The 16,120-nt window shown below is 38.0% G+C and overlaps 1 protein-coding gene across 1 annotated transcript in view; it reads left to right on the plus strand.

Annotated features, from left to right (window-relative positions):
• GALNT5 (polypeptide N-acetylgalactosaminyltransferase 5) overlaps window positions 1-16,120 on the plus strand; it is a 42,017-nt gene that overhangs the window by 14,534 nt on the left and 11,363 nt on the right. Inside the window, exons 2-7 of the mRNA XM_019727177.2 lie at window positions 1,489-1,655; window positions 3,723-3,842; window positions 11,239-11,374; window positions 11,951-12,070; window positions 14,301-14,418; window positions 15,373-15,696. Of these exons, the coding sequence (XP_019582736.2) occupies window positions 1,489-1,655; window positions 3,723-3,842; window positions 11,239-11,374; window positions 11,951-12,070; window positions 14,301-14,418; window positions 15,373-15,696 (985 nt within the window). The remainder of the gene's footprint in view (window positions 1-1,488; window positions 1,656-3,722; window positions 3,843-11,238; window positions 11,375-11,950; window positions 12,071-14,300; window positions 14,419-15,372; window positions 15,697-16,120) is intronic.

The following is a 16,120-nucleotide window of genomic DNA, read 5'->3' on the forward strand; positions in this document are numbered from 1 at the left end:
TTCTAGATGAATAATGTTGGGTAAGCCACTTAACTTCTCAAGCTTCAGTTATCTCTGTTTGAAGAAGCGTATAATAATATGTATCTCAAGCATTTGTTACAAAGATTGAATTTAATCATGTACATAATAGTACTTTACCAACTATAAAGTCTTGTAAAAATGTGGTTTTACTATGGCTTTTAGTCATATCTATTTCTTATTTATGAACTAAGTAAAGTATAACTATATTACCTGGCAGAAGAACCTGCTCCCCACAGAACATCACATCTACTGCTAGCTGCTTTTATTCTTGTGGGCTTAAGACTTCCTGAATGTTTATTTCTGGAGCTGGACTTGGACCAGAGTTTGAGTCCCAACTCTGCCATTTACTAACAGTATAATCATGGACTAGTCTCCCCATGATTTAAATTATTCATCTATAAAAAGAGGAGGAGATGCTGTTGGCATACCCAAATTTTAAGGTTTAAATTGAAATAATTCAGAGGGCCTATAGTATTTACTTATGACTTAATTATTATATTACTAACAGTAGCTGTATTGAAGGAAGGCAAGACTGGTTCCACTGGGTACCATCCTGTGAAGAGTAACAGGAAGGAGATGGAAAAATGCCAGCAATGAGGCTGTATTCACTGCAGGGCATTAAGAAAGAAAAATTACAACCCACCTGAATACCAATTCCCACAGTAGCCTTCTTCGCATTTCTATGCCAGCAAAGTGATTTTAACTGTGGCTACTCTGTAGCAGAGAGAGTCTCAGCGAAGAATCCTTAAACAGATGCTGAAGAGTTTAATTATTTGGTGTATATATATATATATATATGATCTCCATAAATATATTTACATGCAGAGTGGAAGAAATAATATTTCATTTGGCACTTGGCAGAAGGCCAGTTGGAAGGGCAATCGAAAACTACTTGGTAGCATTAAATAATTCAAAAAGAATGTTCTCTTGTGTTATATAATCTAATTAGGATAACAAAAGCTCCCATTTGGTCAATTCCTGTGCCAGAAACTGTGGTAGGCATTTTATGTGCATTCTCACTAGGATGTAAAACTTATTATAGTTCAATAAGAACCATTACCTCATTGTATAGATGAGGACACTGAGACACAGAGAGATTAAATAAGGTATCAATGAATAAAGATCCAAGAAATACTAGTGATGGGGTTCAGAATAGTGACTAACCACCTGAGAAGTCCATGTCCTTTCCACGACAGTGTGATGCCTCCACAGGAAGTTCTTGTTTTGCATTGCTGGTCCTTTTATAGCAATAACTGTTACTGGCTTTTCTGCCTCTGCTCTTTTATTTTGCTTACACCCCTCCCCAAGAAACAGCACATGATAAAATCATAATTGACATGTATAGGTAGATGGATCGATAGATAAGATAGAATGTATATATACACACAATCACAGTCTGTACCTTCTAAAACTATCTTGTGGATCTTATTAGCACATCGCTTGTGCTCTGCTTGTGTTCTGGCCCAGGTGTGCACAACAGCTAGTTCACAATAACCTGCCAACCACCAGTGTCATCATATGCTTTGTGGATGAGGTGTGGTCCACTCTCCTGAGGTCTGTTCACAGCGTACTCAATCGCTCTCCTCCACATCTCATCAAGGAGATTCTGCTGGTGGATGACTTTAGCACCAAAGGTAAGAAAACCACTTCTGAGAAATCAAATTTGATGTGAGGCCATAGCAGTATGAATGGATGGCAAAATTCCAGGGTAATTTGGTACAGCATAACCATTTTACAAATGCCAAATCATTGTTCCATGTGTGCTTTAGAGGCTAAAGTCGAAGCATGTGTGGAACACAGAAAGTCAGCTCTGTCATCCAGGGCCCTGTTCAGCTAGCCACCTCAAGCTTCCTTTCAGCTGTGGCGTCCCTGCCATGTAAGAGTGAGCGTTTCTAACTATAGCTCCTTGGAGATGGGCACTTTGAAGTTCCAAAAACCAGAAGATGTCTTCTATGATTGCATAAATACCTATTCATGGGTTCTAATAAGCAAAGACCCCACAATTAACTGGATGCCTTTCTTCTAACTAGAGGTTAGATTCTGTGGAAAACAAAGAAATGGAAGGCCTATGGCTTCTTCCTCAAGAGCAAAGCATATTATGTGTCCAGTTAAGTACTGTGAAGAGAAATTGCAAATGGGACTAGAGAGATGAGATTCTCACAGAGTTCAAAGAGAATCTGCCATGGTAGGTCTTTACATGTGTTTTGTTTATTACAGAGGAGAATCTGTCTTTGGATTGTCAAAGAATTTGTGTATGTAAGTGGTCCCCTGACTGTCAGACTTCTGATGACTACTACCTTATGAATTCCCAAAACGCAACCTACTTTCAAAAATTTTAGAAAATAGCAAACAGGTGGCAACCTTAATAGAACAGCTTTTCCTTGATCACGACCACAATCACAGCCACTTTCCTCAGCCTCAGAATTCTGACCAGAATCACACTGAGCTCCAGAAGTATTGAGGTGCGTGAGGAAAACTAGTGAAAACTTTAAGAAGTAGCCTAGAAAGCATAAACAGAAATAGTATGAAGTTACCAAGCAGATAATAGTCCCTTTAAAAATGGCATACCCAAATTTTGTGGAACTTGAAGCTTCTATGGGGTCTCTTTAAGAAAAACAACACAAAATTAGTAGGAAACTGAGCAGCAGTATTCCTAAAAGCCATTCCTATCTGAGATAGCTGTCAATAGCTTAATTGCACATAGAAGCAACTGAAAACCATATCAATATGCCCCATAAAACCACACACAAAAAAAATGTTCCTTTACCTGGATCCCTCTTTGGCCATTCAACAAGAGAGGGTAGGTTGTGATGAAGGGGGGATGTCACAGTAGGAAGTGACAATGTTCTTAACCAATTGCAGTTACAATATCTTTCTTTTGCATTTTTTTTTCAATTTGCATGCAATGCTTAGCCTTTTCCCTGGATTTTAGAAAGGGTTTTGCAAAGGGGGAAAGTTGGGCAAAAACTTCACTTTCTTTTATTTCAAGATAAATTTGCTCCTGTACTGACAAATATGCAGAAAAGGTGAACCCATTTCTGTGTAATTGGGCAACACTGAAAAGAAGGCTTGGGATTTAAGAAAACAGACAGCTTAGAGTATTGAACCCAGACAAAAATTCATCTAAGAAAATCATATCAGAAAATAAAATCATGGCCCAAGAAATAAAATTTTGTTTATGACAACATGGGTGCTACGCTAAGTGAAATAAGTCAGAGAAGGACAATTACCATATGATTTTACTTATATGTGGAATCTTAGAAAAGCAAAATAAATGAACAACAAAAAAGTAGAAACAGAGTCATAGAGAGAACAAATTGTTAGTTGCCAGAGGGGAGGAAGGTTGGGGATTGGAGTGAAAAATGTGAAGAGATTAATAAGTACAAACTGGTAGTTACAAAATAGCCATGGGGGGTGTAAAGTACAGCACAGGGAATATAGTCAATAATATTGTACTAAATATGTATGCTGCCAGGTGGGTACTAGACTTATGGGGTGATCACTATGTAAGTTATATAAATGTCTAATCACTATGTTGTACACCTGAAACTAATATATTATTTGTTAACTTAATTAAAAATTTTTAATGCTTTTTTTAAATCATAGTTTTTGGAGTTTGACATCGAGAAGGCACTACTTCTGGTATTATCCAGATCTAGTCAATTAAGTGTTTTCTTGTCTATCCTTAAACTCTGATATAGATTACCTAAAAGATAATTTGGATAAATACATGTCTCAGTTCCCAAAAGTTCGGATTCTTCACCTCAAAGAGAGACACGGCTTAATAAGAGCCAGACTGGCAGGGGCAGAGATTGCAACAGGTAAGAAGCTGCTAATCTTTTGTTTCGGTTACATTTTTGTTTCAGTTAATTTTTTTTTTCAAATATGCATCAGGTCTGAAATAATAGTACAATGCATACCCATATAGCTGTCATTTAATTCCACCAATTTTTAACTTTTTGTAATATGTGCTTTATCACACATACACAGACACATGTTCATATATATACACACGTTTTTTTCTGAACTTTTCAAAAGGAACTTACAGATTCCCATGACACTACACTCGTAAGTACCTTAGTGTACATCTCTGAAGAATAGAGATTCTCCTACATAAGCATAACTTTCATATCTAATATCACCTAATATATGCTGTTTTCAAATTTTCTCATTGTTCCCAGAATAGTTTTATAGCTTTTTGTTTTGTTTTGTTTTGTTTGAAGTTTGAGATCTAACTAAGTTTTGTACATTGCATTTGGTTGTTTGGTCTTAGTCTCTCAATGTAGAATAGACAACTCCACACGTTATTTACTTAACCATTGATTTATTTTTTTCTTCATTTTTGTGCATGTTTGTTTTTCTTTTACTTTTCTTAAGAGTATAGGCCATTTGTTTTGCATACTTGACCACATTCTGAAAATTTCTTACTGTTTCTTCATGTTACTTACAGGATAAATGTTTTGACATAGATACTTACATAGAATTCTACTTCATAGGCTATGGGAATTGTATACTTCTAATTGCTTTAAATCAAAAGGCACATGATGTCAGGTTGTGCCACTGTTGAAGATACTATTTTTGAGCACTTGGTTAAGATGTTGACAGCTAGGGTTTTCCTTTGGCAGTGAGAAGTAATGTGGGGTAATACTTTGATCAATGTTGAATATTCCGTTTTCCTCATATTTTAACCAATAGTTTGGCATCCATTGATGATCATTGCTTGGATCAATTGTCACACCAAGTGCTGCAAAATTGGTTTTTCTATCATCTATTCTTTTACTAGCTGGCATCCACTTATAAAGAAATATCTCTCTCTCTCTCTCTCTCTCTCCTTTGTATTCCCCTTTCAGGCCCCCATCACTATGGATTTGTGACTTTAGAAAATTAAGTGTTATTTTTACTATTATTATTATTTATTATTATTATTTTGGTGCTCAAATTTTCTCAGATTTGACCACCATGAGAAGTCCCTTCAAGCCTGGGACTTTTTTGACCTAAACTCATGAGTATTTTAAGACTTCATAATTTTTTAACTCTCTCTTCCCTAACTTAGGTCTGTTCTTCCTACAACCATTTCTGTCTCCTCAAAGAGCAATTTGCCTTCTTTCCCCCATCTCTTTTTAGTGTGTGTGGGAGTTAGAGGGTGAATGGGAGAAGGCAAATCTTTTCTGTCTGTGAATATTCTAAAAATAACATCAACCATTTGGTTCATTTTCACATTCTTCTATGGAAGGACCTGTACCCCATGAACTTATACACCAGGTACCATTCTAAACACTTTCTATACTAATTGATATAATCCTCACAATAACTCTATGAGGTAGGTACAATCATTTCTTCATTTTACAAATGAGAATACAGAGGCACATGCGGTTATGACTTGCCCAAATTCTCCTAGCTAGTAAGTGGTAGAGCCAGGATTAGAACGCAGAAACCTTTGCTCCAGAATCCGTACTTTTATTTACTGGATTTTGCTGCCTCTAAACAGTTAACCACCAATTTGTTCCTATAAGCTATGGCATTGCAGTACACCTCACCAGCTTAGATTCAAGCCTGTGCTGATGGTGAATTATCTGCTCAGTTGAGTTTCATTTCCTTATAACTAGGCCCAAAATTTGGAACTTTTCTTAGCTTATTAATTTGCTAAAAAATTTCCTCTCTATAATGGAAATTCTTAATTGGCAACAAATATATGACTCCAAAATTGGCATTGCAGTAACAACTAAGACTTTTAATGATGGACAGCATTCAGAAAAAATAAATGAAATTCTACATTTAATTTCCTTTGGAAAGTAATTATCCACAAATGATGCAAAAATAGGATAGTCAAGAAATAATCCAAGTAGGTAACTTTAAAGCTGAAGAACATTCCCAGCAAATGAAACAAGCTCTGTATATTTTAGTTAAAGAAAGACGTTTATTATAGCTGATAGAGACTGACCACAGACTGAGTGGTAGGGGACTCATTGGGAAAGAAAGGCAAAGGCAGACTTTTGTAAAGCTGTATACATCATTTAAGGAGTGTAGGCATTATTCCTGGTTTAATGTGAAGCCAATGAAGGACATTAAAGAGGAGCGTAAAATTGTCGGATTTACTTTTGAAAGTTCACTCTGGTCACTTTGTAGAGAATGACTATTAGGGAGATGAGAGAGGAAATAAGGAGAACAATTAGAAGGTTATTATAGTTGTCCAAGCATCAGGGAGGCACTAAGACAAAGGGAGGGAGGGCTCAGATTTAGAATACACTGTGGACATGGAGTTTACAAGACTTGCCATCAGATAAGATATGAAGATAGTAATAAATGAGAGGAGTCAAAAAAAAAAAAAAATCCTAGGATTGGAATCTAAAAAAATTGGTGGGTGGTGAGGCCATAACCAGAATATTTGGATTGCAACTGACTTCTCATTTTGTCCATGTAAGTTTGAGATGAAAATTAAACATCCTTATAGAGAAAGCTGGTGAATACAGGACAAAAATGTGCTGCTTATAAAAAACTTCTTTCTTCCTGCATAGAGCACAAAGCACACTGGTCGTGATCTCCATAATAGTGTAAACTGTTACACAACATGGGAGGCTGTCTTCAGATAGGGTGTTATGAACGTGATCAAAGCAGTTGCCTAAATGGCCTGCTCAACTACTTATAGTTACAACTGTAAACTAATTCCTTTCAATAAGTAAATTCAAATGTATAATAAAAAAGTAAATGTGTTCCTCAGTCATTCATTAACACCCTTGAGCACATTAGCAGTCAGGTCTACGGCCCATGCGTTGAGTAGTGTAAGTAGTGGAGGGCCTGAATTTGGAAAGAATCAGAAAGGTGTGACTGGATGGGGTAGTAACAGCCTTGTCTAAGGATATATGAATATATCTTGTGCCTGGCCCCTGTGGGGAATACAAGGGGATACAGGATCTTATATCAGCTTTAGCCGAGGACATAATTTCAGGGACCATTCAGGGCTGGCATTGAAGGGAGCGGACAGCTTTGTGAGTCCTCTCAACCCCACCGTGGGTGTGCTCCAGGCCTCACAAGTAGAGCAGAGACAGGAAACTTCTCTGGGTCTAAGGAGTCTCTGTAATCAGAGATCAGCAAAGATACCAGTGCAGACATTTGCTCTAGAATGCCTTAGCCCAGCAAAGCAGATTAAAGATAAGAACCTGAATCCAGAATCAGAATCTGACAGGCTTTAACAGCTATTGTTCCCTATAGATTTGCACTTTAGAATTCAGAGAAAAGGGAAAGGTAGCTACAGGCAAGGATGAGATGGGACATTCAAAGACACGCAGAATCGGGAGGCCCCATTTCTGTCCCAATTATTATCAGGCTCTCTGAAAGTCTGAAAGAGTCTTCTACAAAATAATAAGGGCAAGTCAACGACTCTCTGACCACTAGTAATGTCCACTACACATTCATTTCCAGAGCATGATAGGTTCTTCATCTGAATCTGATTCAGTCAAAAGGCTCAGATCCAATCAGTTGTTTAGTGTGAATGAGGAGTTAGAGAGACCAAGTAGGATTTCACACTCTGAAGGGTAGACCACGTCACGGTTCTCTAGGGAAAGTCCCCTATATGAAAGCAGTAGAAGAAGAGGTGTAGTCATTGAGGTACAAGAGAATAACCTGACTGCCTGGATCCCGTGCTACCAATGACAGGACTTAGCGACTTATTGCCCTGCCAGGAGGAGCCTGTAGTTGGTCAGGTTCAGCAGTACACTCCATAGTCAGAGAGCAGATTCTCATTTCCTTCATGACATGCCTTTAGCAAAATACTTGACATTGCTGTTCACATTCCAAAGAATCAGTTGGCTAATTGTAAGTATGTGGACAAGAAGTACCATCTAACTCCTGGCCAACTCTGAGGCCTCCTGAAGGGCCACGGTCCTTCTGCAAATTCCTACAACTTGTTTCTGCTAAAGTTCAAACCGGTGTTGATTTTTTGTTGTTGGTTTTTAGCATCACTTATAAGTCATTATGTAAAATTAAGTGACAAGCCAGGTCCACATCCCTCAAGGAGCCCTAAACACAACACTCTGGCACTAATTGGTGCTGTAAGCAATAGCCCAAGCTGGTCGGCTAAGTATAAGTTATGATCCATGTTCAAAAAGGAGCCAAAGCTGTTTGGCTCGATGAGAGGATCTGGGTTGGCAGAGATAGATAGATAGATAGATAGATAGATAGATAGATAGATAGATAGATAGAGGTATCAATGAAATTCATCTGTAAACAATCCAGCATTACTAGGAGTCACTCTTTGGAAACAGAAAAACCTACCAGGAGGCAATCCAGATTCGGTTACTTATTCTGAGTGGTAGCTTAAACACTCATGGGAAAACCATAAATAATATTCACCATTTATTAAGAATTTAGGTATTAGGTAGTTATTAGAAATATCCCCATAAGTAAATCTCAAAAAGGTTAAAAGTAGCTTATTCAATGCGGCTAAGAGCAGTAGAGCTGGGATGAAGACAGTTCTGTGTGATTTCAATCCTACATTCATTGCACTATGCCTCTGAGCTTCTGAGTGAGAAACTGTAAAATGTCCACAGATGATATCCAGAACAATTAGAAATCCCACTCACAGTCAGCTACACAACTCCCTGCTCTGATTCCTGAGATCTTATTTACAACTAAAATGTCTGAATGTGGACCAGTGACATTCATGCATGAGATAATTCTCTTCTCCCCCAAAATGAAACAGCATAGAATTCCATCCTGTTTTGGACAGATGCTACTACCCTTGGGTCCTGGCAACAAGTGAATAAGAAGCCTTGTGGGTGTCTGGGCCTGGTGGGAATCGAATGCAAGTTTGGGGACCCATTCTGCTGCCACTGGGGACTGAGGAAGTCTATCCAGACCCCTTTAACCCTGCTGTGGGGATTGGGGCAGGGTCTAGCAGTGACTCGTCTTGTAACTCTGGGTCTGAATGGAATAGGAGTACGTATGGTGAGACGAAGGAAACTCTGTTTTGCATATTCTGTACCATACATCTGTTTTGCATATTCTAAGTGAGACCTTAGCAGGCCAGGCTTACATACTCTACATACCTGGATGATTCCTGTAAACCTTCCAAAAAGAGGGAGAGGACGCAAGAGGACACCCTTAGGAGATAATGACCTTTCATTATCAAACAATCTATAATTCCCTGAAAATAAGGCTCTCCCAGCATGATCAGGAGATGTAACTGCTGTCTCCAAGAGTCGGGGACTTGGCAGGGGATGCAGGCCTTCTGTCCACCACAGCCTGGTTCTGTCTAAAGAGTCTTCTCAAGATCTTGGCTAAAATCGGTTCTTTAGCTTCATGCAAAATGCCCATGTTGGTCAGTATCAGGGAGTAAGATACTGAATTCCATTAACTGAGAGGTAGTTTACAGATTTCAGTGAATAAAGATCCATCATCTAGATATCTATTTTCATCTTGTTCTTTGCCTACTGCTATCTTCTGCTTTTACTTTAAGTTAAGCCTTCCCATATTCAAAATTCTGCATCTTTTGGGCATTTTTTTTGTTGTTTTTTTAAATTCAGGTTATGGAATGAACTATCTATTTTCTAATATCAGGCTGCCACTTAGCTGTGCAGCCTTGAAAACAATTATCTAAATTCTTTGTTCCTCAGTTTCCTTTCCTCTTAAAGGGGAATAAAACTTAGATTTATCCTTCCGGTTTATTGTAAGGATTAAAGAAGACAACCACATAGAATAAGAACAGTGGCTGGCATAGAATAAGCACTTACTAGATGACAAGTGATGCTATTATAGGTTTGTCAAGAGCTGAGGGAAGCAGCTAGGTGTCAATTAAAACAATAAGCCAAAATAAAAGTACAGTGAAGTCTTGAATCACTTACTACAATAGTGTAAGTAAAGAAGCTAAACAGAAGAAAGTGCTGGCTCCCCCACTGTTCCATTTTCCCCTGTGGAATGCCACTGGGCCACTGGATCAGAACAGATATGAATCTCACTGTGGAAGGAGTCCAGAATAAAAGGCTTTCTGTTTTATGGCTCAGGAGTCAGGGTGAGGAAGAAGGGCCAGGGCTAGGAGTGGAAAAGTACTGAATATTCCATCAGAATGCAGAAAAATGTATTTAAGATTCACCCATCTCCCATAAAGTCTTGGCCTGAGAGGGAGGCCTCCAAATGGAAGAGCCAGGTCTAGGAATGCAGACACACATAACAGGGTGTCCAGCTAGGGGGGAAGGAAGGCCTGAGTCCTTGACTGCAACGTCCTTCAGAGCCTGCCGTGCACTGGCGTGCATCAAGGCTGGCGTGGGAAGGGCTTTCCTTCATGAGGCCTGCCAGGTAAAGCCTGTGTCATTGCCTATAGTCGAGTCTGACAGATTACACATGGGATTTTGGCCAGGGGCCAGATTTATCCAGTTATTAATCACACATGCACACACACACACACACACACACACACACACACACACACATATACACACACACACACACACTATTTGGAACAATGTAGATGCTACTGAAATTTTCATGGGGAAGACAGTGAGTGTTACTTCACAAAACTAATTTAAAAAATTATTAATAAATATTTTTGGCCTGCAAGTTTTTTTCTCTCACACTCTTTTTTAATTGTATAAGCCATACATAACATAAAATTCACCATCTTAACCCTTTATAAGTACGAATTTCAGTACTGTGAAGTATATTCACACTGTATATTCACAAGCTATCTCTAGAACTCTTTTCATCTTACAAAATTCAAAATTAGACCTATTAAACAACCCCCATCTTCCCTCCCCTCCCCTGTAATCCTTTTAACACTACCTCCTAGTCTTGATGATTTCTTGCTGGTTTAGTTTCTTTTCACCCCTATTATGTGGAGAAAATTTCCTTCTTCATCATTCCTAAGGCCAAACTTGGAATTTCAAACTCCTCCTGTTTTTCTGCAGAAAAAAGTCCCAATCCTCCACCCTCAGAGTTAATGAGACCCACCTCCTTAGAAGAGACATAAGCAACCACCTCTAATACTAAGTACTCCCTTCAGAGTCTTGGCTGCCCATTTAAGTGGCTTATCAATTTTCCCCAAACATAAATGGTACTTGCACAACACAACTGCTTATATATATATATTTTTAATTTCCTTATAAAGTGAAACTATCAGGAAAATTCAGTGAGAAGAAAAGACTATGGCCTTTACAACCATACTTCTGGAGCAATCCCTAAGACCTTTTATCTCATTTTCAAATGATTTTTTTTCTGGCTCTCTAGGTGATGTGTTGACATTCTTAGATTCTCACGTGGAATGTAACATTGGTTGGTTGGAACCTCTTCTGGAAAGAGTTTATTTAAGTAGAAAAAAAGTAGCCTGTCCAGTAATTGAAGTCATCAATGATAAGGATATGAGGTAATATTGTCATATTCCACACGATATTTTTAAGTGAGTCTTTAATCAGCAGCAACAGAAAGTACTGGTCATACTCCTAATATGTACATTTTTTTGCAAATCAAAGAAATACACAGTTTATTCATTTAAATAAATGGAAATATATGATAGATATCTTGGGATCAGATCAGGCCAATCTGTTTATTTGATCATCACAAATTCTTAACCCTAGTACCAATAAATCCGAATACTCATTTTGCAGTTCTTTCCTCTTTCTATTCAGCCGAACACCAAAATACTTGTTTTCCTTAAAATTAGTTATTTTTTGTGGGAAATTATATGCTTATAAGTTGTTTACCCCCAAAATGGCCAGAACATTTTTTAATAAAAGTATAAGTTAAAAATCAGCAATCCAGCCAATTAGTCACTGAAAATTGTCCTCATAAATTTTCTTGAAGTGTTATTTGAAAATTTGTATTGATCTAAAATCATTTGCCTACTCACTTGTTTCATTCATTTAAACAAGACATGGTGTCAGGTCGATTCAGTATATGTGTATGACCTCAGGCAGCACTTTTGTTTTTTTTCCTGGATTAGTTACATGACAGTGGACAACTTTCAAAGAGGCATCTTTGTGTGGCCCATGAACTTTGGTTGGAGAACAATTCCTCCAGACATTGTTGCAAAAAATAAAATTAAAGAAACTGATATAATAAGGTAAGTGTGTGAAATTTAAGATTAGGAAGCAGTCATGTTTCTTTTTATACAGGCATAGGAAGCAATTTCACAAAACAAGCATATCCTGTCATTCCATAGAATATCAAGAATTACAGTTGTAGCTATGGTAATAGATGGCCAAAAGCAAACAAAGTTTTCCTGAGAAATTAGTTTCCCACTACCAAAACTTATGTTTACACAGTCAGTTGCATCCCGACTGTAGTGAAATTCATTAACGCTATCCCTGTTCTCTGGGATTTACAACCTAGGAAACATTAAGCTAGTTGAATGTGCTGCACACATGCTATATAAACACACATAATATTAAAATCAACATGAATAAAAATTAACAGAGTAAATAATAACAACAAAAGTATCATTATAATAATAGCTACTGTTAGGATTTTCGTTTCCAGTCTAGTCTTACCCCTTCCATGGGAGGTATGCCAACTTCTGTGAATGAATTAATAAATAAACTCTGAAGCTGGATATTAATTAAAATCAGGGCTTTATTGATAGAAAAGCTGGACTGAAGAATACAGCTTAGTCCTGAAGCCAAAATGGAGTCTTGCTAACACTTTCTCCAGAGTCTAGACCTGCGGTACCAGCAGGCAGCCAGCCTCAGCCAAAGTGGTGGGAGTCCTGAGCTTTCCACATTGGAGAAAGAACTGACATAGACTCAAACCAGCAAGCTCCAAGAGAAAGCCTGAGCCCAGACTATACATTACAGCATGCTTTCCCTGAATTTACCCCTCGATAAAACACACCTCTTTCCTCACCAGGTGTGATGCTTTCAGAATTGATACTTCTAGCCAGTGAACTAGGATTACTGTCATTTATCAAGCAATATGCATTTAACCCTCTCTATAACCCTAGGAGAGAGGTGGTAGTATTCCCATTATAAAGATGAGGAAATTGAGACTTAAAAGAGTTAAGTAATTCTCCAGGGGATATCCAGCTAGTAAAAGAAACAATTGGCATTCAAATTCAGATCTGCGTGAATTGAATACTCTTGCTCTGATCGTACACCTAAAGAACTGCTTTGCATTTTTCAGACTCCCATTTTGAGGATCAATGTAGTGGCTAGTTCAGATTATATTCAACATAAAGTTAGGAAGAGCATGCATCCTGGATAATCTAGGAAGGACATTTGGGATACAGAGGGAATATTTACATAAATGATGGAGGAAGGGAGATAGATGTGGGGCAAGAATTACTTTACCCTTGAGATTGATGGAGACCCTAAAGAGAAGGCAGGCTCTCCACAGAAACTGCTTTCAGCTGGCTCAGTGGTGACCACCATGGGAGTGATTACTACTTTGTCTAATCAAACATACTTTCTCTCCCCCCATGATCGATCACAGTAGGGAAGGCTCTAGAGTCAGACTCTTTGGGTTTAAATCTCAGCTCTACTACTTACAAGTGGTGGGAGATTTAAAAAGCTACTTAACCTCTTTAAGTCTCTGTTCCCTTATTTTTACATTAAGACTAATAAAAGTAGCTAACTCTTAGGTTGTTTTGAGAATAAATCAGATAATCTCTCTCTATAGATAGATAGATAGATAGATAGATAGATAGATAGATAGATAGATAGATAGATAGATACTCTATATACTCTGTATATATATATATATATATATATATATATATATATATAGAGAGAGAGAGAGAGAGAGAGAGAGAGAGAGAGAGAGATTTAAAAAGTATTTGCCACATAAAAAGCTGTCAGTAAGTTTGCCTGTAGTTGAGTCAGTATAGTGCAATGAAAGACCACAGCGTCAAGCAAGGACACCTAAGTTTATACCCCAGGTGGATACCGGGAAAGTTTCTTACCTCTGTGTTGTAGTTTCTTAATGGTACACACTCTCAGGATTTTTGAGAAGTCTGAGTTAACACATATGTATTACTTATAACAGTGCCTGGTATTCCCTTAGCACTAAATAAGTGTTTGTTAAAAATAACATCTCCAAAGAGTCTGTGTCAGGGAGCAGAGGACAAATGAGAATCCTAGTTCCAGGCCCTATCTTTGCTGACCCGAATCAAGCTCTGCCACCAAGAACCAGGGAACTTGTCACTTAAGTGCTATTTTGACTCTATTCCAAGACTTCCTGGCACTTGGTAGTTACTCTGAAACACCTCCCAAGTCCATCACAAACTATACAGGGGATCCACACTAAAAGTTGAGCTCCCATGACATGCAAGTATAAAAAACAAACTTTTCTTTTTGTAGGTGCCCCGTCATGGCAGGTGGATTATTCTCAATTGATAAAAATTACTTTTTTGAACTTGGAACATATGACCCCGGGCTTGATGTTTGGGGTGGAGAAAATATGGAGTTGTCGTTCAAGGTATAAAGTGTTTCTCAAATTCTATTTGTAATTAAGAGTTTATCATTTTTTTAATCGTTTCATTTTACTAATACAATCAGATATGTGACTGCCTCTGGGAGGAAATGTCACAGGAATTGTAGGGCTTCTGGATTAATGTTTTCATATCCAAGATTGAATTTGGAAGAATCAATAACACTCATGAAATTTATTGGAGTTCCTAATATTTTACAGCACTGTTTCTGTATCTGAATATGCGGGAAATAATTGTCTGCCATTCAATGTAAATGCTGTGGGATTCATAGTTGACATAAAATAACTCTCCTGGAACATTTGTCTGATATATTGAAAGTAATGAAACCATTCAGTTATGGGTCATCTTGGAGAGCACAGGACAGAAGCACAAAAAGTAACTCTAGGGCAGGCCACCAACAGGCCATAGGAAGACATAGCATACAACTCTGGGTATTTACACAATCATCGATTAATAGCTAAGAAAGCCACAGCAACAGCCACAGTGGAGAACATCAAAAAACAACTGCTTTACTATGGAGTGGGGTGACGTATAGGAGGAAAGGTATTACTTTGAGCTCCTGATCAAGAAGAATGGTTTTTGAGTTGTGTTCAGGGAAATGGAAATACATACTCCTTTCCCTGATTCAACTAAAGCAGGAATTCATTTTATTTATTGGAATTCTGTGAGAATTTCTTTAGGAAAAATAAAAAGTTACATTGCAGGTGAGGGAAGGAAGAAAAAATATTTTACTAATTGGTCCACAGCAACATACAAAACACACAAAACTAAATAAACCCATTGACTTTAGTTTCATATTGACAAAGATTTTAGAAGTTGAGACTAATACTTCAGATGGGGAAGGTGAGAGTTATTAGATGGATTCTTGTCATTCATTGTTAATTGCCCATGGTTTATGGACAATGATTTGATAGTTGATGCTTATCATCAAACTATTCCAGGTGTGGATGTGTGGTGGCGAAATTGAGATCATTCCTTGTTCCAGAGTGGGCCACATATTCAGGAATGACAACCCGTATTCCTTCCCCAAAGACCGGATGAAGACTGTGGAACGGAACTTGGTGCGGGTTGCTGAGGTCTGGCTTGATGAGTATAAGGAGCTCTTCTATGGCCACGGGGATCACCTCATAGACCAAGGGCTAGATGTCGGAAACCTCACCCAGCAACGGGAACTTCGAAAGAAACTAAAATGTAAAAGTTTCAAATGGTACTTGGAGAATGTTTTTCCTGACTTGAAGGCTCCCATTGTGAGAGCTAGTGGTGTGGTAAGTTCAAGCAGCTATTTAACATCTGACTCCATAAAAGTAAAATTCCAAAAACAGCTTTGAAAATGTGTGGGAAAGGATGAATTATTCCATTATAAATAAATACCTAGGATAAGTGCAGATGAGACAAAACATGGCTGAGGATTGAATATAAGTAAAGTTGACAAAAGCTTCTAGGTAGCCATGTTCATTAATTAATTTGGCAAATACCGACTGAGTATCAATAAACTGGGCGGTATTTCAGAAGTGGACTGTTCCTTTCTTTGTGGAGCTTAAAGTTAAGTAGGGAAGAAAGGTAAGAAATAAGCAAGTAAAGTGTAAATAAAAAAGATAACAGCTCTCTTTTAGGGAACTGGCTACAAGTGAGGAAGCTTAAGTTAGAGTGGTGAACCCCGGGGAGACTTTGAAGGCTAGGTCTGAAAGG

Source organism: Rhinolophus sinicus, linkage group LG01, assembly GCF_036562045.2.
Source record: "Rhinolophus sinicus isolate RSC01 linkage group LG01, ASM3656204v1, whole genome shotgun sequence".
NCBI classification, from domain to species: Eukaryota; Metazoa; Chordata; class Mammalia; order Chiroptera; family Rhinolophidae; genus Rhinolophus; species Rhinolophus sinicus.